Raw genomic sequence first — 23,658 nt, forward strand, 5'->3', positions numbered from 1 at the left:
AACATTCTGTGCACTGTTTTCTTAAATAATAAGCGTTTTTAACCATAACTCCCATTCATCATGAAATTTATCTATGTTGTAATTTGAACATACAATAGAGCATCAATAATCTGAACTAATTGGGACCGGGAGTAGTTCGAACTTCCAATTAGTTCAGATTTTCAAACTTATCAAAAATACTGCTCTGAAGACGGGGAAAAAAAACTTAGTAAGTTTAGAAATAAAATCACTAAGTTGTACTTGCATATTTTTATTTATAGGTAACAAAACAAATGGAACTTTCGACCACAATAACACATATGTATACACTTTTATTTCTGTGTATACTTAATATGCGTATATATATATATATATATATTAAGTATACATAGAAGTATAAGTATAAAGCGTATTTATATGCTTATTTGCCTTTAGCCAGCGGGTGATTGATTGCCGGAACAAACTTCCATCTATCGTTATAGAAGTTATTAGCTTAAATAGATTTAAGGTAGAACTAGACAAACATTTGGAGTGAGTGGATAGGTGAAATAAGGTTTTTTTTTTTTTTTTTGGCTGATGCTATATAAGCTTGCTTTCTTGCATCATGTGCCTATGCTAATGCTTGAACGAAAATAATTACTTATTTTTTGCTGCACCATTTTTAAACTTCGTTTCTTTGCTCTCTCACTCTTTTCAGCAAGAGTAGTTGAGTTGGACAGCATTTAGTTTGTTGCTCATACCAAGCCATTAGTCTCTAGCACAGTGAATGCCTCGCCATGCATAGGCCCAGTATTGATGTCATTTTCTTTGTCGTTGTCTTCGTAATGTTTTCAAGAGCTCCAGTTTCTTTTACATTCACAATTTCGTTTTCATTTAAAACAGGAAACCCTGTAGCATCAATATCGTTTTCCATGCCCTTGCATCACCTTCATTGCAATCTTCAAACCCAGGAATTGAGTGAAACAAGTTGATCATCTCATTCAGTATTTGTCCCTCATCTCCTTCAGTTCAATTCTGCTCATTTCTTATGGTTTCTTCTGCAATAGACCACAATTTTTTCCAAGCAATTAAGTTCTGCACAGTGAGTGATTCACACATGTTAGCTAACACACAACAGCTGTCCTTGAGACTGAGCTTTTTCGAAAAAGCTATGATGCTTTCTTCATTGCCTTCTGCTAAAATTAAGACTCAAGACTTATTTTTTTGTAGATTCCTTTCAACTTTTAGATGATTCCTTGGTCCATCAGTTGGTAACTTGGTCCATCAGTAGCGTTTGATGGAAGAAACATGACCTTGAAACCGGTGTCTATTTTGTTTAATGTTTCCGCTGAAGGATGTGGTGGCGCATTGTCTAGGATAAGCAAGACCTTGCCCATTTTGCCTTCTCATTCATGATACTTCTTGACATTCAGAATAAAATCTTGGTAATCCATATCAGATTACAAAGTATGTAAAATATCAGATTACAAAAATTGGTGTTGAATAATATCTGATATACGAAATATCATATCTTCAACACCAATGTGTTGAATAACAGATTATAAAGCGTTATGTTTAGTTAGTACTGTATGTATATTAATTAAGCTATGTACCACAAACATAAATTTATTTTAATTTGCTATATTCTTCCTATATTCATTTATCATTTAATTTTGTTAATTGATAAGGTAATAAAAGTAAGTTTGTGCTTTATATCTTTATTTTTATAGCCTGTGGATAATATTCCTCCAATTTTCGCTTATTAGAATTGCTGTTTAATAGGATCAAAATTCAATTTGCAAACGTAATCACAATAACCGAATTACTGTAATTTTATGGCACCAGCATAAAAAAAAGTTAAATGCTGCAGGCTTGTTCTGATTGTTTTAAATTATTGACGTTCAGTTGTTGTTTGTTATTTGGTTTTTAGGAGCATTAGCAACTAAGGCCATATTGCTCTGGGGATATGCGGTTGTCACTCCCTGACCTTTCCGCATCCTCTGTATTTGGTGGGCATGGACTCGAACCCTGGTCTAATCAAGAAGCATGTGCTACACACTGCTGCTCCTGCCCACCTGGCTACAGAAGCACGCTTGATGTTCAGATTTTTTACACTACACTAAATAGCTATCCTATGATTTACTGGATTCTGAGCTTTTACAGTAACATATAGACACTACAAGTTGCTACATAGGTGAATTTTAGGAATAGGTAAATAAACCCATCATATTTAAGAAACCTGAGAGTGCACATAGTGTTAGTAACATTGACTTGGCATACCAAAAGAAAGTAACACTAGCTGGTGCATTGGTGTACAAAAAAGTCACTGTTTAGTTTTGAAACAAGTTAAAAATAATTTTAAAATTGGATAATCCTATAAATCATAGGATTTACTAATTTGCATTGGTAAACATCTGAAATATCACCACATTTCACTTTATTTTTCATTGCAAGTTCATTTTGATAAAAGAAAGATGATGATTTTTTAAAAACCAATTTTAAAATAAGTAAAGTTTATAGTTTTTCAGAATAAGTAGTTATTTTTTTAAGAAATTTTTTTTTCACAAATTTTTAGTGTATTATAGATACATAAACAAATGATTTAATACCTTATATGTGAATATTAAGCATTCCATGAAATTTGAATTGCATGCTATGTTAGATGAGCTGCACAAACATTTTTTCTGAAACACTTACATATGAAATATCTAAGTGAGACAGATTTCTCACAGCTCCCCTTAAGCTGATTTCTTTGGATACCAAAGAGATTTATATCTACTAGGTTGTCTTGGTAACATACACTGTATTCTGAATATAGTGAATAGGTGGGTAGCAGCTGTTATCCATGTGAATGGTGGCCCAACACAGTATTAGGTCGGTGATCATAATTCAGTAATCACTAATGTGTAAGTTAATGCTTTAAGTGGTAAGGTACTTTGGTTCTTCATGAAGTCCTGAGCAGTTTCGATTCCCATAAAATATGGGGCATTTGGCTTGTCTTCCTCAAAAATATATACAATGTATTTTGCAGTCAACTTTTATAATATTTATTACCAATAGTCACTACAATTAATCACTACAATTACAGTAAACCACTGATGTTACATCCAGCATAAAACTGGTCAACATTCTAGCATCCTGTTTTCTTCTCTCTAAAGTCCAAAATCAATGAATGTGTATTTTTAGCTTGCAACAGTTTCATCATTGTTAACAATGAAAGCTCAGTTCGTCCTTACAAAGAATTTAAATTTCACAGTACAATCAAGTTCAGTAATGGCTGCTGTTCAGATGGCCACATTGTACTCAAAGCTTGTGATGCACTTGGGAATATATTCTATATAAAACAAATTCCTTGGATGCCAGGGTAAGCAACTTTCTTATTTTAAATTAAATAAAATTTTAAATCTAAACGTTAAATTTGCTCATCCTGTCTTGTAATGGCAAAACACCGTAGCTGTTTTTATGCTTAGTGATAACCAACAATGTCTATATATGCACATGCTGTTCAGTTTGAGTGATTTACAGGAAATATACTTAATTAAAAAAATACAAAGAGGATTTTGAAAAAATAATTTCATCCCGGTGTATCAAGCTAAATGGGACTGGCTGTTGTCATTGAGTAATGTATATGGTTACGAGTATGCCCATTTGAGATAAAGCTTGTATATTGCCACAAAAAATACATAGCCCATTGTTACTTAAAGTCAGGTATATGTGTTCTTTTGTGCACCAGTGCACCAGCTAGCATTACTATTAGGTGATTTATCATCTTGTATAGCATCTGCAGTAAAGCAGATGCTATACAAGTTCTTCACAACTGCAGCAGTTGTGAACAACTTGGAAACCTCTGGTCCTTTGGGGCCGTAGTATGCTATAAATGGAATTAGTTTTGTCCCTGTTTTGAATTCTGGGCTGAACAACTTGGTTCCGGTGTCTTTGAAACATAGGATAAGATTTTAAAAGACACTTAAAATCTTAAATAATTACCCTTCAAGTCTCGCCTTTGATATATATAATAGCAGTTAGGCATTGAAATGTAGTCTGCATTCAGCGATTGTTGTCATGTTTATTGCTGTAGGGTGTCAAAGAAATACCTATATTATTAATTATTTTAATTTTAAGAAACACTACACCATGTAAATGTAGGCCAAATGATTGAGTTTATTAAAATAAATGAAAGTAAAACACCTAACAAAAAATACTCCAGTAGTTCAACCATTTCTTATGCCACTTTTGATGATGATTCAAAATCGTTATGGATTTTAAATGTCTTGCACCATAATTATCCTTCATGGCCTCATTGGCCATGAAGTGTAACAAAAAAGAGCTCCTATCCAGTTCCTACCTGCACCAAGATGATACAAAACAATCCCCATGACTACATGGAGATTGTGCTACATGAAACAGCATGACCTGTGAGGTTATGGCTCATCCTTTTGTAAAACAGTATTACAAGATTCTTGGCTATGACAAGGAAGTTCAGTTTTTACTGAGAAACACAGGTTTATTAAAATACATTAAAATAAATATTACATCAAGAGCTTTCGGACATAAGTTGCCCTTCCTGTTGGAATATGCATTAATACAAAACTAATAAAGAATGCCATAGCCCGGTCTGGTGGTCATGCAAGGTGAACTGCATAACACGGGTGCAGACAATAATTAGTAGTTGGAAGTAGAGGCTTGTGGTTGTAACTGTAAAGCTTGAGTTTGCTGTGTGCCAATGCTTATCATTCAGAAGGATGGTTGCTTCAATGATAGGATGGATGTGACTTCTGTTCCGGTTAAAAGAATCACAACACGAAATGTGGAGCGATTCTAACCAGACATGGTGATGGTACTGACGAGAATGGTCGATAATTTTAATGTCTTGCAATGGGTCGATGTTGTGCTGGGTTGACCAGAAGTATTCCACAATCACTGTGCTCTTTCCAAGAAGAGTAGTGCCCACAATCGCTTAGTGCTCTAAATTAGCAGAGCAGATAGCTCTCTTGTGCTCAGAGACTTGATCTTTGAGCCTCCTCCCAGATTCACCTATGTAGCAGTAACTGCAGGAAATATGGTACACCGAACCGCTCTGCAAGAGGGGGAGGAATTGATGTCTTCCCTCTCAAGATGAGGGACTGCAATTTCTTGCCAGGAAGCTGCAAGCACTTTACCTTATAACTCTGAGACTTTTGAGACTTTTGGTGACAAGTTCGGGTAGTATAGAAAAAAGGTGGTCAAGGTGTGGTCATCATTACATAAGGCCCTAAGGTTTGCTGTGCGGTCACAGGTCTGTAGGTCACATTTATCTAATGCACTGGTAGAGTAACTGCACATGGCCAGATCTGCCTTTACTCTAGTTATCTCAGCATGTCTCTCATCCGTAAAGCTGGAGTGGAGTGATAACTTACTGAGATCACTAGAGTAAAGGCAGATCTGGCCAATTGCAGTTACCCTACCAGGCCATGCAGAAGTAGTCTATCCTTGTTAACAGTGACATTCGAGTTTTGCACCATGATGGCAGTCCAGGGGGGGTGTCACCTTCCTTTTGTATTATCTTATATGCGCGGGGGGGTATCACGTCACAATTCTCCTCATCCGCCTTTATTCTTATCTGTTCCATGACCGCACGAACCCTCTGCGCATTTACTTGGATTTACGCAGATATGAATTATCACAATGTGAATATTGTGATAATTCACATCTGCCTAATTTGTTTAAATCTTGTTGCAGTTGCATGCCCTGATTACTATGATTAACCACCCTGCTGTATCATCTGCCAACTTAAACATTAAACCTTAATCCTGATATACCTTCATCAGTATCATTAATAAATATAGAAAATTACACTGGGTCCAACACTGAACCTTTGGACTACACTAATACCCTTAGTCCAAGAAGAGTGGTGCCAATTGATAACCACTCTCTTTTCCCACTCAACTTGCCCTTAATTCCAGACTGCTCCAATTTGTATAGCAGATTTATGTCAAAAGATGTTCTGAAAGAAAATCTTTTGACATCAGATTTTACTATACAATCTGATTGATCAGACAAGGTCACCCTTTAACAAATTCTTGCTGTCACTGCAGTATAACTGCATTCCTGTCTAGATGAGCCTGCATTATTTCTTTAAGCAGTGCTCCATTATTTTTCCTGTAATGGAAATCAATTTAACAGGTCTTAATTTGTATTACTCACATCACTTTTTGACCCTCCTTTGTGCTTTAGGAATAAGTTTGCACATCTCCAGTATATTAACTAAGAGCATCTTGCAATTCAGGGACCTACCCTGAATTGCAAGATGCTCTCATAATCATGGCTAAAGGTTTGTTTACCTGTTTTGCTGCCTCCATTAATATAATTGAATAGATCCCATCTACCCTAAGTACCTTATGGTTTGCTTCAACAATTTTTTCTCTTCCACTTTACTTTCAGCAATCACAAAATCATTCAGCTCCCTGTTAGAATTTGATGCACACATCTAGCATCCCCAATCCTAAAAAAATTTGTCATGTGTGAATACAGATGCAAAATACCTATTCAGTTTATCAGCAACCTGAGCAGAATCAACAAATTAAACCATTCATATTTAGTGGACCAATGTGATTCATCCCCTTCCTTCTAGTATGTTTGCATAACACTTAACCCCTGGCTTGTAGCTGTGAAGGGAGTTGTATACAGCAATGTGCCTTCTGTATATAATAAAGAGTTCTTCTTCTAAAGAAGTCTTTGCTGTTTTTCTTTACATTTTTTGGAAGAGAATTCTCATAATCTGCCTTGTACTTGCCTGAGCCCCTTTGACTTAATTGCAGACTACTTTGTCTACTGTAATTATCTGTATCACCTGATAATTTATATGCATCCATACATTTTCCTTCTCTGCCACAAGTCTCATCAGTTCATTTGACATCCATTTAGGGCTAAGCCTTGAACAGTATTGCTTATTGGCATTTACAATTACATCCGTGAATGCTTCCAATTTAGAAGTTTCTGTTGGTAACTTCATTTAGTTGGTTCTACTGCATAGAATTTAAATTTTAAAAAACTGTCTGAGACCATTGTAATGCAAGTGCCCATTGCTTAGCCCTTGACAATATGCTGGTATAGAAAGCACATGCAATAATTCTACAATAGTCTTCATACCGTGTAAGTGACTAACCCACATGGTCCGGTTAATACCTGGTAAGTTAGTCTTCCTATATATGGTATTTTGATTTACTCACCCACTGGTGTATGTCTGTATAGTTGCTTATTATGCTCATCACAATTATTAGACTTATAATGCACTCCTAATTTTTGTTTTCCCAGTGATTGTGTCACACCAAACTGACTCAGCATTTCACAGACTATATGCATTGCCTTAGATTTTATGTGCTTCTTAATTAAGAGCATAACCCTCCACTCTGTCCATCCTTTCTGTATACATTGTACTCCCCATATTCAAAATTTGAATCCCTTATATCTGAGTGATACCATGTCTCTGATATTCCCAGAATGTCTGCATGTGATGATTTGACCAGTAGTTAAAATTCATCAAATTTATTAACGTGCTCCTTGCATTAGTGTACTTGCAAGTATACATTGAACTGTTTTTATTCTTAATAATCCTATCACTGCCCATGTATGTCTCTATCCCTTGTCAGGTCTTGAAATCCCTGATACCTTACTTTCCAAATGTTGCATGTTCCAGTATGAAATATCAAATTATTCCTAATTGGATCATAAGCAGTGCATATCTTCTTTGAAGTAATCACCTTGAAACTACATTGATTAAAATGCTTCTGCGACCTCTGGAAGTAGTCCTGAAGAATCTTCTTGTTGCAAATCTGTGCCCTTTCAAGGGGATTTTAAGCTTGGGGGAAAAAAATCAAGGAACTAAATCCATTGAGTATGGTGGATGGAATACATTGAACTGTCATCACTGACAATGCTTCTCCATGCTCAGTGATGGAATCACTGAGTGTGGAGAATTGTACTTCATTTCATGAAAACAGCCAGAAATTTTGGCTGTTTTCTCTAAATAGCATCACTCAGTTCCATAGAATCTTATGGTATTCCTTCTTTCACTGTTGGTGCAGTTAAAATTCTTAATGAACAGTGTCCTGTGAGTCAAAAAATCCGATAACCTTTATTTGAGCATTTGATGAAGATTGTCTTACTATTTTGGGTCTGAGAAGGTGGAATCTTCCATTTAGAGGATTAAGCTTGAGTTTCCAGATTGCAATCATACATTGCAGTAATTCATTACCAGTAGTGATGGAAGAAACAGTATAGTCAGCAGCAGAAGTTGACAAATATTCTGATGTGTAAGAACTTGCTACACCCTGTAAATCATCAGTGAGAATGCAGGGCACAAACTTTGCTGAAATCCATCCTATTCCCAAATCTTGTGTTAAAATTGACATGTCCCACAATAAAAATGGACACATCAATACTAATTTCAGTGGTATCTTTCCCATTAGTGAAAGATCAAGTTATTCCTAATTGGATCAAAATAAGTGAGGGGATCATTTTCTATGAACCTCTAAACTTTGTGAATCAATGAAAAGTCTGCAAATGACATACAGCACCTTCTCTGAAAGGTGTTTTAACATTTATTAGTTTCTGTTGCACTTTTCTCTAAATTGAAACAAAATTTACTTTTCAGTAAAATCACTCATTTTAAAATGTGTTGAAACACATAAAACACCTGTTCAGCACTAATTCAGAGTGATTGTGGACAAATGAATGATTCTTGTATTCTGTGTCTAGATGAGTCACTGAGCTGTGACTAGTTGCAACCTGCTATAACACGGCAATTTTTAAGATACAAAATTAGTCCCAGAACTTTCTGATCACACCTCATAAGTATGATATTCGATGTTGGAAATGGCATAACAAATTAAACACAATGATAATGTCTGTGATGGTTGTGGCTGTTAAAATATATACGCAAAATAGAAACAGAATATTCCAGATTGATTCATATTGACCCAAAATTAAGTATATTTAATTTAAAAGCAGATTTTTTTAATTTATTTTTTTTAATAATAGCTGTAAATAGCAACCTTAAATATATATTTTGCACTACAAATAATGTGTCAGGTATTAAACAAGAAAATTCCAAATTTTTAAATTTGGAATAAAATGTCTAAAATTAAGTTTACTGCTGTATATCTGAATATATGCTTGTGGTTGCAAATATCTGCCTATATCTTTTGAGTCTTTCTTGTGGTTAGTTTTTTTTTTTCTCTTTTCTCTGATGAATAAAAGGCATAAAATGTGCTGTTATTAAACTAGGACAATTAACATTCTTAAATCAGTAATATTTCTTACAGTAAATTGGATAAATCGAAAAACTGAAAAGTTGGAGTTGGAATGTTTTTCTGATTTCATAATCAAAGCACAGCACATTTCTCTGAACGTGTTACCCATTAAAGTCATCATATACAGAGCGAAAAGGAAAATTACAGAAATCTCTTTACCCTGTTATGAATGATGGTAAAATTTTTGTAATTGAAATCTTAAAAAGAAAGAAAAGGGGGGAAAAAATGCCATTATGTGTTCATTTTTATTTTACATCTTATATTTCTTTTTTCTGTTCTAGACATCACAAGTAACTACTCCAACTGATGTTCCTGGGCCACCAGCACCAAATCAGCAAAGGCCACCATCTGAGAAAGCTTGGCTTGTTAGAAAGTGGTATAATTTTGATGTAAAGTATCCTTTCCCCAAAAAAAAAAATTTTGGCATTTGTAAAAGTTTTATAAATCTTGCCATTTATCTTTAAAAACCAGGAATTTTTTACTTGCTGTTTACCATAACTTCTGGGCAATAAAATGCATATATTTGAAATACAAATTTCAAAAGACTTAGCTAAAAATGTACAGCATAAAACAGATATTTTCTCATGTCACATTTGTCATTACTGATGTATCTGACCTTTCACCTTCTTCAAAGTGGTCATCTTCAGGATTCATCAACAACATTGCTGATTCTGCACTGCTGCTTGAAAAACTGTTTAACAACTCCTAATTTTTAACTGATTTGCAGTCTTGGAAATGCATTTTTATGAAACCCTCCAACACAAGAGGTATTAGAACCTATAGTAGTTAGCACTGTGTATGCTGAGAAGACAGAAGATACTTGTTGACATTAGACTTGAATTTCTGTAGATTATAATTTTCGGGTAATACATGTGAAGGAAGATGTTTCAGGAAAAAAACAGAGATAAAGGATAAATGAGGAAGAGGAAAGGTTTGGAGTTGGACAGAATGGGTGGTGACTGCTTGCTGCAGGGCCCTGTCGAGCAATTTTAGTACCTGAGACAAGAATGAAAAATTGTGCCCTACTGTTAACGATGGCAAATTATTTAATCTTTCTTTTGGTGCCCCTTTCACCTTTTAACTTGAGGCAAGAGCCTCGTTTGCCTCGCCCTCGGCATGGCTCTGGCTTGCTGCACACATTCGGATTGAAAGATAGCAGGGATTCAGAAGAACAGTGCCCACGGAAGTATCTGGAGAAACTGAATGCTATGAATTAGAAAGTGGAGAGACTTTTTGTAATAGGTGGGTCACTAATTAATCTGATTTCCCTCTTTTGAATAGAGTCAAAAAGCTTGAGAGAGGTTTTGGGGATACTACCCCAGATGTTGGAACAGTATTCCATGGTAGGGTTAATTTGAGATTTGTATGGAGTGAATAGTTGTTTAGAACAAAAATAACACGAAACAAAAAGAAGAAAACCCAAGTTTTCTTTTATGCAGAGGTAGCAATTTTTGTGATGTGCTTATACCAAAAGAAATTAGAAGTTGGGGTAATTTCTAATTTAGATCACCTTGTCTAGAAATCTGGGTGTTTTCAGAGATGAGCATACAAACAGTAGACTCCTTTTTGTGAAAAATAAGATAGCACAGTTCTAGAAGGATTGAATTTAACTAAGTTTTTTTTTCATTTCACCCCATTGGAAAATTGCCAGGAGATCAGCATTTTAGGAATTGGTGGTAGATGTTGAAGAAGGTGAGGCTGTTTTCGAAGAGCAAAGTTTTTCAAACTGGAAGGTGGAATGTAGTGTGTGCTGTCATCATCAAAACTATGGATATAATTATTAGTCAGTGAAATAAGGTTAGATTGCTGTTTACCATCACCTGCAGTGAATGGTCAGAGAGAAAACTAGATACCCAGTCTCTTCTTACTTGTCACAAACTCTTTTGGCTCCCAGTTATAAGTTGATTTATGTTTGGTATTCCCATCTCTAAACACTTAATGGGTCAGGGTGGATGCATTAGCATTAGCATTAGTAGAGGCATTTGATGCAAGAAAGCAAGCTTATGCAGCATCAGCCAAAAAAAAAAAAAAAAAAAAAACCTACTTCACCCCTCTGTTCGTTCAAAATACCTGTCCAGCTGAGCCTTAAACTTATTTAGGCTATCAACCTCCACCACAAGGGATGGCAGTCTGTTCCACCAACCAACCACCCGCTGGCTAAAGGCAAATTTCCGCACGTCTATCCTACATCTGTCTTTCCTCAATTTGAATTTATGCCCTCTCAGATGATTTTTCTGAGCTAGAGGAAGAATCCCATCAGCATTGAGCATGCTTAAACCATTCAAGGCTTTATACACCTCTATCAGATCACCTCGCTGGTGCCTAGTCTCCAGACACTGTAATTTGCAAAACTTAAGCCTTTCTTCGTAAGAGCACCCCTTTATTCCATTCACTAATCTTGTTGCCCTTCTCTGTACTCGTTCCAGCAGCTCTACATCCTTCTTGAAATGAGGCCTCCAGACCTGTATACAGTACTCTAGGTGTGGCCTGACCATTGCCTTATACAATGGAATAATCACCTCCTTATCCCTGCTGGAAAAATTCCTGTATATCATTGACAATACTCCATGAGCTACTCTTGCAGCCCGTCTGCACTGCTCAGAGAACTTCATATCTGCCTGCACAATCACCCCCAAGTCCCTTTCATTCTCTACCACTGTCAGTGTAGTACCACAGAGTTGATACGTTGCTCTGGGGTTGCTGTTTCCCATGTGTAGTACTTTACATTTGTCAATGTTAAACTTCATTTGCCACCTCTCAGCTCATCTGCTCAACCTTTCCAGATCCTGTTGCAGCAGCATAGTGTCAGTAGTGTCCTTGACAACCCTGCCAACCGTTGTATCATCTGCAAACTTGGACATTAAGCTTGATATACCATCATCAATATCATTTATAAATACAGAAAACAACAATGGACCCAACACTGAGCCCTGAGGGACTCCACTAATAACATCAGTCCACGATGAGCAGTGTCCATTGATTACCACTCTCTGTCTTCTCCCCCTCAACCACCCCTTTATCCATAGCAGCAATTTGCCTCCAATGTCACACTGCTCCAATTTGTGTAGCAGTCTTCCATGTGCAACAGTATCAAAAGCCTTTCTAAGATCCAAGTATATAATATCAAAGTTATTCCCTGCATCCAGCTCTTTTGTGACTGCATCATAGTATCCAATCAAGTTGGTCAGGCAAGACTTCCCCTTAACAAAACCATGCTGTGTCTGAGCTATAACTGAAGTCTTGTCTAAATGATCCTGCAGTGCTTCTTTAACCAGTGCCTCCATTAATTTTCCTGGAACAGAAGTTAAGCTCACAGGTCTATAATTACTTGTTTCAGCCTTTGATCCTCCTTTGTGAATTGGGGTCACATTTGCACATTTCCAGTCCATGGGTACCTCCCCTGAGTCCAAGGAAGCTCTCATAACTATGGCTAAGGGTTTGCTTACTTCCTTTGCTGCCTCCTTTAATATAACTGGATAGATCCCATCCACCCCGGGTGCCTTTCTTGTGTTTATCTTCAACAGTTTCTCCTCCACTTTACTCCCAGTTATTTCAAGATTCTGTAGCTTACTGCTAGAGTTGAATACACCTCTGGTATTCCCCTTGCTGAATAACTCCTCATGTGTGAATGTCGATGCAAAATATTCATTTAGTTTGTTAGCCACCTGAGCAGGATCATCAACAGTTGACCCATCAATATCAAGTGGACCAATCTGATTCATCCCCTTCCTTCTAGAGTTTACATAAGTAAAGAACTCTTTGCTGTTTTTCTTTGCATCCCTTGCCAAGGATTTCTCGTAATCTGCCTTCGCCTGCCTAACCTCCTTTGTAACTTGGTTGCATATCAACTTGTATCTATCATAGGCTTCTGTGTCATGTGTTAATTTGTAAGTATCCCATGCATTTTTCTTCTCTGCCATATGCCTCATTAGTTCATCTGACATCCATTTTGGCCTAAACCTTGAACAAATATTTCTTAGTTGGTATGTAAAGCCTAGTAGCTTCCAAGATAAGTTCTTTGAATGCTTCCCATTTTGAATTTGCTGTTGGTAACATCATCAGTTGGTCCCACTGTATAGAATTTAAATACTGTCTCAGTCCATCGTAGTCGCCTTTACGGAAGCAATAACCCTTCCCTTTACCCCTAATGGTAGTTACCTGCATTTATTCAGGTAACTACCATTAGATGCAAAATATTTATTCAGTTTGTCAGCAGCCAGAACAAGATCATCAGTAGCTAAATCATCCATATTAAATTGACCAATGTGATTTCTTTAAGTAAATCCCATATCAGTATACGATGATCACTACCACTAGCGTTGCTGCTGATAGCAATGTAAAAGAGTATTGCTTTCTCTTGTTGCCTCAATTGCTAAAATGCTGGTAAAGAAAACAGTATAATAAAGCCACAGATGTCTTGCTACCATGCAAGTGACCAGTCCACAACTCCAGTTAATATTTGGAAAGTTAAATTACCTGATTATAAAATGGATTTACTGGCCCAGTTTGCCTGTATAGTTCTTCATTATACTCAACAGAATTAGTTAGCCTATAACATACCATACCATTGCTCTCATTTTTGTTTTGCCAGTGCTTACATTACACGAAGGTGCCTCCGTAGCCAGGTGGGAAGGAGCAGCAGTGCGTAGCACACGCTTCTTGATTAGACCAGGGTTCGAGCCCGTCATCACCAAATACGGAGGATGCTTAAAGGTCAGGGAATGACCACCGCATATTCCCGGAGCAATATGGCCTTAATTGCTAATGCTCCTAAGAACCAAATAACAACAACAATGTTATATGAAATTGACTTTATTACGTTTTGTCCACTGTCTGTTTCTTAACAAAGAGCATAACTCCTGTCCTGTCTTTTCTTTCTATAAATGCTGTACCCTCCATATTTCCAAATTTCACACCCCGTATATCTGAGTAGAACCATGTTTCGTATCTGTACAATGTCTACATTTGATGATCATGCTTCATATTCAGGCCCCGAGTGCCAAGCGAGTGACTATAGCGATTTCTAAGTGATATTAAAGCGATTTTCTCAAAGAGTGGCTGATAATTATAGTAGTATCCTTCGTTTCTCACAGTTATTTAATTTTGCTGTTCTAAAGTAAAGAATTTAGCGTACCTAACAGAAAGGAAAGACACCTTTCTTCTTGTAGATAGGATTATTTATTAACGCACTAACTACTAACCTTCCTTTATCGCTTGGTCACTGGTGGCACCGCTCCTGCCTCCACGTGGCGGGGCTGGAAATCTGGGAGAAGAAAGCCACCCTCCCAGGGCAAAAAGGAGCAAACACGGACAAAATTAAACAGTCCACTTATGGATCTTTTGATCCAGACCTAGATAGACATGATCGAGATCATGATGACACAACATCCCATGCTAAACGACAAAAAAAAGAAGGAACGGATAATACCGTACCTCTCTTTTTAATTCTACACTCCTCCACAGACCAACCATTGAGTAAGCTTTCCCCATTTTTGATACAAAAATGTCTTGAAAATGTGGCTGGCCCTCCAAAAATGGTTAGGCGTCTGAGATCCGGAGACTTATTAATTGAAATGACCGAACGTAGACACGCTGAGAGACTGTTAAAAATATCTACCTTTGGTGGAATTCCCACGAAGGTTACCCCACATGCCACCTTAAACTCCTCTAAAGGGGTAATATCAGAGTGGGATCTTTTAAACGTATCGGAGGATGAACTTGTCCAGGAACTACAAGATCAAAATGTGACACACGCAAAAAGAATCGTCATCAAAAAAGATGGAGAGTCTGTCCCTACTCGGACAGTGATACTCACATTTAAAACACCGAACCTGCCTACCACTATAAAAGCTGGTTACCTTAGGTGTCAGGTAAGACCTTACATCCCGAACCCAGTCCGGTGCTTTAAGTGCCAAAAATTTGGCCATTCGCAAACTGTATGCAGGGGAGTTTCTGTCTGCCCAAATTGCGGGTCCTCAGATCACAATCAGAGTGAGTGTTCTGCTGCAAAAATGACGTGCGCGAACTGCAAAGGTGACCACCCGGCATATTCCAAAATTTGTGAAAAATGGAAAACTGAAAAAAAAATAGTACAATACAAGGTCGAAAACAAAGTCAGCTACCAAGAAGCAAGAAAACTAGTTTCACCTACTATAAACAAAAATAGTACCTATGCTAATGTAGTAAAAAATTCCAAACAGTCTCCACTCAAACAGATGTCACAGTTCCCATTACCAAGTCAATTTCTGATTGGGCTAGAACTGTCCTCTCTGAGCAACAACCAAGTGTGCATAAACAACAACCCAAACTCTCAGACCAGGCAAATAACACTCCTCTGACAATACCAGCTGCATCTCCTCCTCAGATATGTGCAAATACATTAGCATTAGCATTAGTAGAGGCATATGATGCAATAAAGCAAGCTTACGCAGCATCAGCCAAAAAAAAAAACACTTCCACTTCACCCTTCACTTCCACTTCACATCCGATATTACAAAACCAAAATCAAAGAAAAATACCCAGGACATAATCATGGATACAGATGGGACAACTATACATGAAGAACCAATTTTAGAAATCTACGATGAAGAAGAAATGGATACTGGTCGACCAGTTTTCAAAAAAGACAAATCAAAATTGGAACGAAATAAGGCAGCCACCCTCATAAAGCAGTCAGATACAGCTCCATCAACTAAACATAAATAATGGCCTGTGTTTTACAATGGAACTGCAGAGGCTTTCGTTGCAACACAGATGACATCCATGCTTTAATTAACCGGTATTCTCCAATTGCTCTTTGTCTGCAGGAAACTTACCTAACCTTACAAATTTCTCCTTCGATAAAGAATTATTGCCTTTATCGAAGAGATCGTAATAGAACAAATGCTGCCCATGGTGGTGTAGCAATCCTAATAAATTCAAATATCCCAACTAAACATATTCCACTTCAAACTGAAATAGACGCTATCGCTGTTCATATAACTCACTGTATTTCAATGACAGTTGTCTCAATTTACCTACCACCAATCCATACTTACTCCTTAAAAGACCTTGAAAATCTCTTCATACAGATACCTCCACCCCTCTGTATATTAGGAGATTTTAACGGGCACCACCCCTTATGGGGCAATCCTAAACTAGATAGACGGGGTCGACTAATTGAAAGCTTTCTAGAGTCGCAAAATCTTACCATACTCAATACTGGTGCACACACTCACATACAACTCCCAACTGGACACACCTCAGCAATAGATCTCTCAATTTGTTCTCCAGTCCTGGTCCCAAGCATAGAGTGGCATGTTTTAAATGATCCTATGGGCAGTGATCACTTTCCAATCATATGCAATTTTTTAATATCAAAGACTCCTTCAAACAAACCCCGCAGGAAATGGAAATTTGTTCGGGCAGACTGGGCAAAATTTCGGACATCAATCTCTCTTGATGAGGAAAAAAATCCAGCTCCAGAATATTGATAATATGACAGACTACATCACGTCACATCTTCTAAAAGTGGCCAAGGAGACAATACCATTATCAAATCCCCCTGATCGCAAGCATTATAATTACTGGTGGAATGAGAAATGTACAAAAGCAAAGAAAGCAAAAATTAAAGCCTGGAATTTATTTCGGTGATGTCCAACCACAACCAATCTCATTAACTATAAGAAACTAAGAGCAAAAGCACGATTTGTACAAAGGCAAGCCAAGAAAGAATCCTGGACCCGTTTTGCATCGACCTTTAACAGAAACACTGATCAGAAAACTATATGGAAAAAAATTAGACAGTTATCTGGTAAGTTTCCTACTATACCTTCTCCAATTCTCTCCTGGAAAGGACAAGATCTATCCAGTCCCTTAGCATATTGCTAATGCTTTGGGCAGTACATTTGCTGAAATCTCAGCAGCATCAGCCTTTTCTACATCATTCAAACGAATTAAAAATACTAAAGAAAAGCATTCTATAAACTTTCACACTGCCCGCCTTCTTTCATATAACAAACCTCTGCAATACTCTGAACTTTTGCATGCTATTAGAACAGCCCACAATGTTGCTGCAGGGCCAGATGGGATTTATTATGTGATGCTACAACATCTTGATGACAAAGCTTTGCGCTTGCTGCTGGTTTTTTACAATCGTATATTTTCAGAAAATGTTTTTCCATCTTCCTGGCATCACTCTACTGTTTTGGCACTTCTAAAGCCTGGGAAAGATCCAACCAACCCCCATAGCTATAGACCGATATCTCTCTCAAGCTGCCTCAGCAAAATCCTAGAAAAGATTGTCCACAGAAGACTCGTCTGGATCATTGAGTCAGAACATCTAATGAGCCATAGTCAATATGGCTTTCGTAAAAATAGGTCGTGCTTAGATCTTATGGTCAAGGCTGAATTCGCCATTCGAAATGCCTTCGTTAAACGTGAACATCTTGTAATGGTTTCAATAGACATAGAGAAGGCTTTTGACACCACCTGGCGGAATGGCATACTTGGTGATCTACACGCCCTTGGTCTGCGGGGCAACCTTCCTATATTTATTCAAAACTTCCTATGTACCAGATCGTTTCAAGTTCAGTACCAACATGCTCTCTCTACAACGTTCATGCAGGAAGAGGGTGTTCCACAAGGATCAGTACTGAGTGCCACTCTGTTTGCTCTTAGAATAGATTCTATTACAAGGCAGCTTCCAAACTCAATCGAGACTTATCTTTATGCAAATGACCTCTCCATCTCCTGCCATTCCCAAAATATGAGGTCTATTGAATGGCAGCTTCAGATATCACTAAATAAAATACAACAGTGGGCTAGCATCAATGGCTATCGGCTCTCGCAGCAGAAAACAGTTGCAATTCATTTTTGTAGGCAGCGCAAACTTCATCCAGATCCCGAAACTTCAAATTTCTAATGTCTCAATCCCGGTCACTAATAATATCAGATTTCTAGGATTAATCCTTGACAACAAGTTAAATTTTATAGACCATATTAAAAATGTACGTACTTCCTGTCTAAAAAAGTTAAACATTCTCAAAGCTTTATCCGCCCAAACATGGGGTGCAGATCGTACTTCTCTGCTTCGGCTATACAGGTCATTAATCAGATCCCGCCTTGATTATGGAGCTCCTATCTATGATTCTGCCAGAATGAGCGCATTACGCTGGCTTGATCCCATTCAACACAGTGCTTTGAGGATTGCACTTGGTGCTTTTAGAACGTCGCCCAAACATAGTCTCTATATTGATGCTCATGAGCCCCCATTATCTTTACGTAGAAAAACACTGTTACTAAAGTATGCCGTTAAGATACAAAGCTGTGCCTCGCATCCGATTCAGTCATACTTGTTCAATCCACCACTAGAAAACCTCTTCAGAAATAAACCTAGCATAGTAAAGCCAGCTGGTCTTCGTCTCCTTGAACTGATGGAAGTTTGGAATCTTTCCGTTCATTCCGTACAACAGGTAGCGATCTGCTGTCAACCACCATGGGCTTCTCTTCCTCTGGTGACTTGTGACACTTATCTGTGCCAATGGGGAAAAGACATTTTACAAGCATCTAATATCATACAACTTCTTGCAGTTCACACTCAAAGATATAGTGATTTTTCCCCAATTTATACAGATGGCTCTAAATCAAATTCAAACGTTGGAGCAGCTGCAGTGTTTCCGAATACCGTTATTTCAGTATCCCTTCCATCTGAATTCAGTATCTTTTCAGCTGAAATATATGCAATTAAACTGGCCTTACAAAATCTCTGTGCTGATCGATCTTTAAAATCAGTTATTTACACCGATTCGCTTAGTTCTGTCATGGCTTTATGTAATTTCTCAGATAAAGTTCACCCTGTTATAGAAGAAATACAAAACATATTACTAAAAATTGAAGAACGCCATCAACAGGTCATCTTCTGTTGGATTCCAGCACATTCTGGTATTTTGGGCAATGAACTGGCTGATAAAGCCGCAAAAAAAATCCAACTAGCTTAGACTTAACTAATATCCCTGTTCCGCCATCAGACTTTGCAGTAGCTATTCAAGCTGCATGCTTGTCAGAATGGACAACAATCTGGCACTCTCAAACAAATAATAAATTCTTTCAATTTAAACACGATCCAAAAAATTGGTGCTCCAGTATCCGTACATCAAGACGAGAAGAAGTAGTCCTATCAAGGGCAAGAATAGGTCATACCCATCTAACCCATCTTTATTTACTTAGAGGAGACGATCCACCACAGTGTCCACATTGCTATATAAATCTGACTGTTAAACACATACTCATTGACTGCCCCTACTATAGACAAGACAGAGCATCAACCCTGCTATCACTGGTAAATCTTAATAAACCAATAACTTTAGAGAATCTCATTGGTGACAAGGCAAATATTTTCGAATTTTTCAACTTTCTGAAGCAGATTGGACTTTTTAATCTTTTCTGATTTTATAAAAATGTTTTGATTTCCCTATATAAAAATTGAATAGGTGCATTAAAGCCATAGTAGCGTATGCGCCATTAAACGCCCATAACAACAACAGCTTCATATTCATTGACCATCCTTCAAATTCCTCAAGTTCATTTGCTGTATTCCTAGCATTAGTGTACAAGCAAGTATATGTGCACCTGTTTTTGTTGCTAGTAACCCTAATGCATTCCATGTAATTGCTTATCTCATGAGGGCCATCAGCAGGCCATTTAATTCTCCACACCTTGTTTTCCTAGCTGCTCTATATCCCAGTACAAGTAATGCAAAAACGAATTTCACACCTGCTTACGGCTTCAGTAAAGCTTAGTCTGTATACTCCCTCAGGCCAGCAGTTTTCAAACCCACTTAACATTGCCTCTATATTATCAAAAAATATTCTTGCACCACTTCCATTTAAGTGTATCCCCTGTGAAAACAGAAAGATACATATGCATCATATATATCTTGTTAATTTCTTTTGAATATCCATCCATTCAAAGTGCCTGATGAGTGTAGACAATGTTCATGTAAATGAATAAAGGTATATTGTTTGCTCATTTATATTAAGGAGCATTATAAGGCATGATCAGGCCATACCTTGAGTAATGTATACAAGTCAGGAGGCTTCATTTTAGGATGTAGAGTTGCTAGAACAAGTACAGAGAAAGGCAACAAGACTGGTGCTCTTACCAGGGTGTTCTTAGGGGTGCTCTAACCAGAAATGCTTAAGTTCTGCAAATTGCAACATCTGGAGATTAGGCATCTGCAGTGTGATCTGATTGAGGCTCAGGCTCAATGCTGATGAGATTCTTGCTCAGATTACGAACCTGAGGGGGCATAAACTCAAATTGAGGGAAGGCAGTTGTAGAATAGATGGGCAGAAAATTGCCTTTAACCAGCGAGGTAGTTGTTTAGTCATCTTTATGAAAGCAAAATCTGGTTGGTGGTAGTAGTAGTAGTGGCATATGATGCAAGAAAGCAAGTGTATGAGCTTATGCAGCATCAGCCAAAAAAAAAAAAAAAAAAAATCACACCATTGCCTCCAAATGCCTGTCCAGTTCCTCCTTAAATTTATTCAACCTATCAACTTCCACAACGACAGATGGAAGTTTGTTCCAGCAATTAACCACCCGCTGGCTAAAGGCAAATTTCCGCACATCTAATCTACATCTGTCTTTTCTTAATTTGAATTTATGCCCCCTTAGGTTCGTAATCTGAACAAGTGGAAGGATCCCATCAGAATTCAGTGTGCTCAACCCATTCAAGGCCTTGTATACCTCAATCAGATCACTGCGCAGGTGCCTAGTCTCCAGCCACTGCAATTTGCAGAACTTAAGCCTCTCTTGGTAAGAGGATCCCTTCATTCCCCTCACCAATCTTGTTGCCCTTCTCTGTACACGCTCAAGTAAATCTACATCCTTCGTAAAATGAGGCCTCCAGACCTGTACGCAGTACTCAAGGCGTGGCCTGACCATTGCCTTATACAGAGGGATAATCACCTCCTTTTCCCTGCTAGCAAAATTCCTATATATCATTGACAAAACCCCATGACCTGCCCTGGCAGCCTGTCTGCATTGCTCAAAAAACTTCATATCTGACTGCACAATTACTCCCAGGTCTTTTTCATTTTCTACCACCTTAAGTGTAGTACCACACAGTTGGTACGTTTCTAGCCCCGGGTGCCAAGCGTTTCCGTGGCCAAGCGATTCTCGTGCAATTAAAGAGCGTTTTTTCATAAGCGACTAGGTTCTCTTTTGTTTTCTCCCTTACTTTTTAAACCTTTTCGTTAAGTAGCTTCATTTTCTTAAAAACACTTAAGAAGTGAGCCCAGAAGAAGGAAAGTACCTTTTTCTTTAATTTAGTACTTCTACTAACTAAACTAACCTCTACGCTTGGCCACAAGCGGCACTGCTCCTGCCTCCCCGTGGCGGGGCCGGTAATCTGGGTGGTAAAGGTAAACCCCCAGGGCCAAAAGGAGCTAATATGGATACAAATTGTTATCCACCTTTAGAGCCATTGAGCTCAAGGTCAGAAATTCCTGACATTGACCATGACTCCAATCGTCCAAAGTGACTAAGGACGGAAAATCAGATTAAAGACGTGCCGGCATTTCTAATAATGCACTTGTTATCCACGCAACCTGTTGGCAAATTATCGCCTTTTCTTATACAGAAATGTTTGGAATCGGTTTGTGGATCTCCTAAAATGGTTAAGCGTCTCCAATCTGGAGACCTTCTAATTGAAACTTCTAAGACAACTCACTCAGAGAAGCTGTTAAAGTTAACATCATTTAACAGTATTCTAGTTTCAGTTATGCCCCATAACACCCTTAACACCTCTAGAGGCGTTATCAGCGAATGGGACTTGCTATCTGTGTCAGAAGAAGAGATAATGCAAGAACTCAGCGAACAAAAAGTGACTCATGCGCGAAGAATAATGACCAAAAAAGATGGCAACCTACTACCAACCAGGTCCATCATTTTGACATTTAGCACTCCGACTCTTCCATCTTCTGTTAAAGCAGGTTATTTAAACTGCAAGATTCGGCCCTACATCCCAAATCCCATTCGCTGCTTTAAGTGCCAAAAGTATGGCCATTCTCAGATGGCATGCCGAGGCGATGCTGTGTGTCCTCTTTGTGGCTCTAAGGAGCATTCCCAAGGGGACTGTACAGCTACCACTCATACTTGCCCAAATTGTAAAGGAAGCCATCCTGCCTTTTCTAAAGCATGTGACCTTTGGTAAACAGGCAAACAAATCCAGAAATATAAGGTGGAGCATAAAGTCACCTACCCAGAAGCAAGGAAGCAAATTCTGTTAACCATGCCTAGCCGATCATACGCATCAGTCACTAAAAATAGCCGGTCAATTTCAACTCAAACAGATGTCACAGTTCCCATTACCAAGTCAATTTCTGATTGGGCTAGAACCGTCCTCTCTGAGCAACAACCAAGTGTACATAAACCACAACCCAAACTCTCAGACCAGGCAAATAACACTCCTCTGACAATACCAGCTGCATCTCCTCCTCAGATATGTGCAAATACATCCGATATTACAAACCCAAAATCAAAGAAAAATACCCAGGACATAACCATGGATACAGATGGCACAACTATACATGAAGAACCAATTTTAGAAATCTACGCTGAAGAAGAAATGGATACTGGTCGACCAGTTTTCAAAAAAGATAAATCAAAATTGGAACGTAATAAGCCAGTCACCTTCAAAAAGCAGTCAGATACAGCTCCATCAATTAAAGAAAAATAATGGCCTGTGTTTTACAATGGAACTGCAGAGGCTTTCGTTGCAACAAAGATGATATCCATGATTTAATTAACCGGTATTCTCCAATTGCTCTTTGTCTTCAGGAAACTTACCTAACCTCGCAAATTTCCCCTTCGATAAAGAATTATTGCCTTTATCGAAGAGATCGTAATAGAACAAATGCTGCCCATGGTGGTGTAGCAATCCTAATAAATACAAATATCCCAACTAAACAAATTCCACTTCAAACTGAAATAGAAGCTGTTGCTGTTCATATAACTCTCTGTATTTCAATGACAATTGTCTCAATTTACCTACCACCAAACCATACTTACTCCTTAAAAGACCTTGAAGATCTCTTCATACAGATACCTCCACCCCTCTGTATATTAGGAGATTTTAACGGGCACCACCCCTTATGGGGCGATCCTAAACTAGACAGATGGGGTCGACTAATTGAAAGCTTTCTAGAGTCGCAAAATCTTACCATACTCAATAGTGGTGCACACACTCACAACTCCCAACTGGACACACCTCAGCAATAGATCTCTCAATTTGTTCTCCAGTGCTGGTCCCAAGCATAGAGTGGCATGTTTCAAATGATCCTATGGGCAGTGATCACTTCCCAATCATATGAAATTTTTTTATATCAAAAACTCGTCCAAACAAACCCCCCAGGAAATGGAAATTTGT

General features: G+C 38.0%; 1 protein-coding gene across 1 annotated transcript in view; it reads left to right on the forward strand.

Moving 5' to 3' along the window:
* Nhe3 (Na[+]/H[+] hydrogen exchanger 3) overlaps positions 1-23,658 on the forward strand; it is a 330,876-nt gene that overhangs the window by 205,009 nt on the left and 102,209 nt on the right. Inside the window, exon 15 of the mRNA XM_090377696.1 lies at positions 9,530-9,642. Coding sequence (XP_090233822.1) covers positions 9,530-9,642 — 113 coding nt within the window. The remainder of the gene's footprint in view (positions 1-9,529; positions 9,643-23,658) is intronic.

The sequence above is a fragment of the Mastigoproctus giganteus genome, chromosome 1, assembly GCF_048544385.1.
Source record: "Mastigoproctus giganteus isolate SK-2022 chromosome 1, ASM4854438v1, whole genome shotgun sequence".
Lineage (NCBI taxonomy): Eukaryota > Metazoa > Arthropoda > Arachnida > Uropygi > Thelyphonidae > Mastigoproctus > Mastigoproctus giganteus.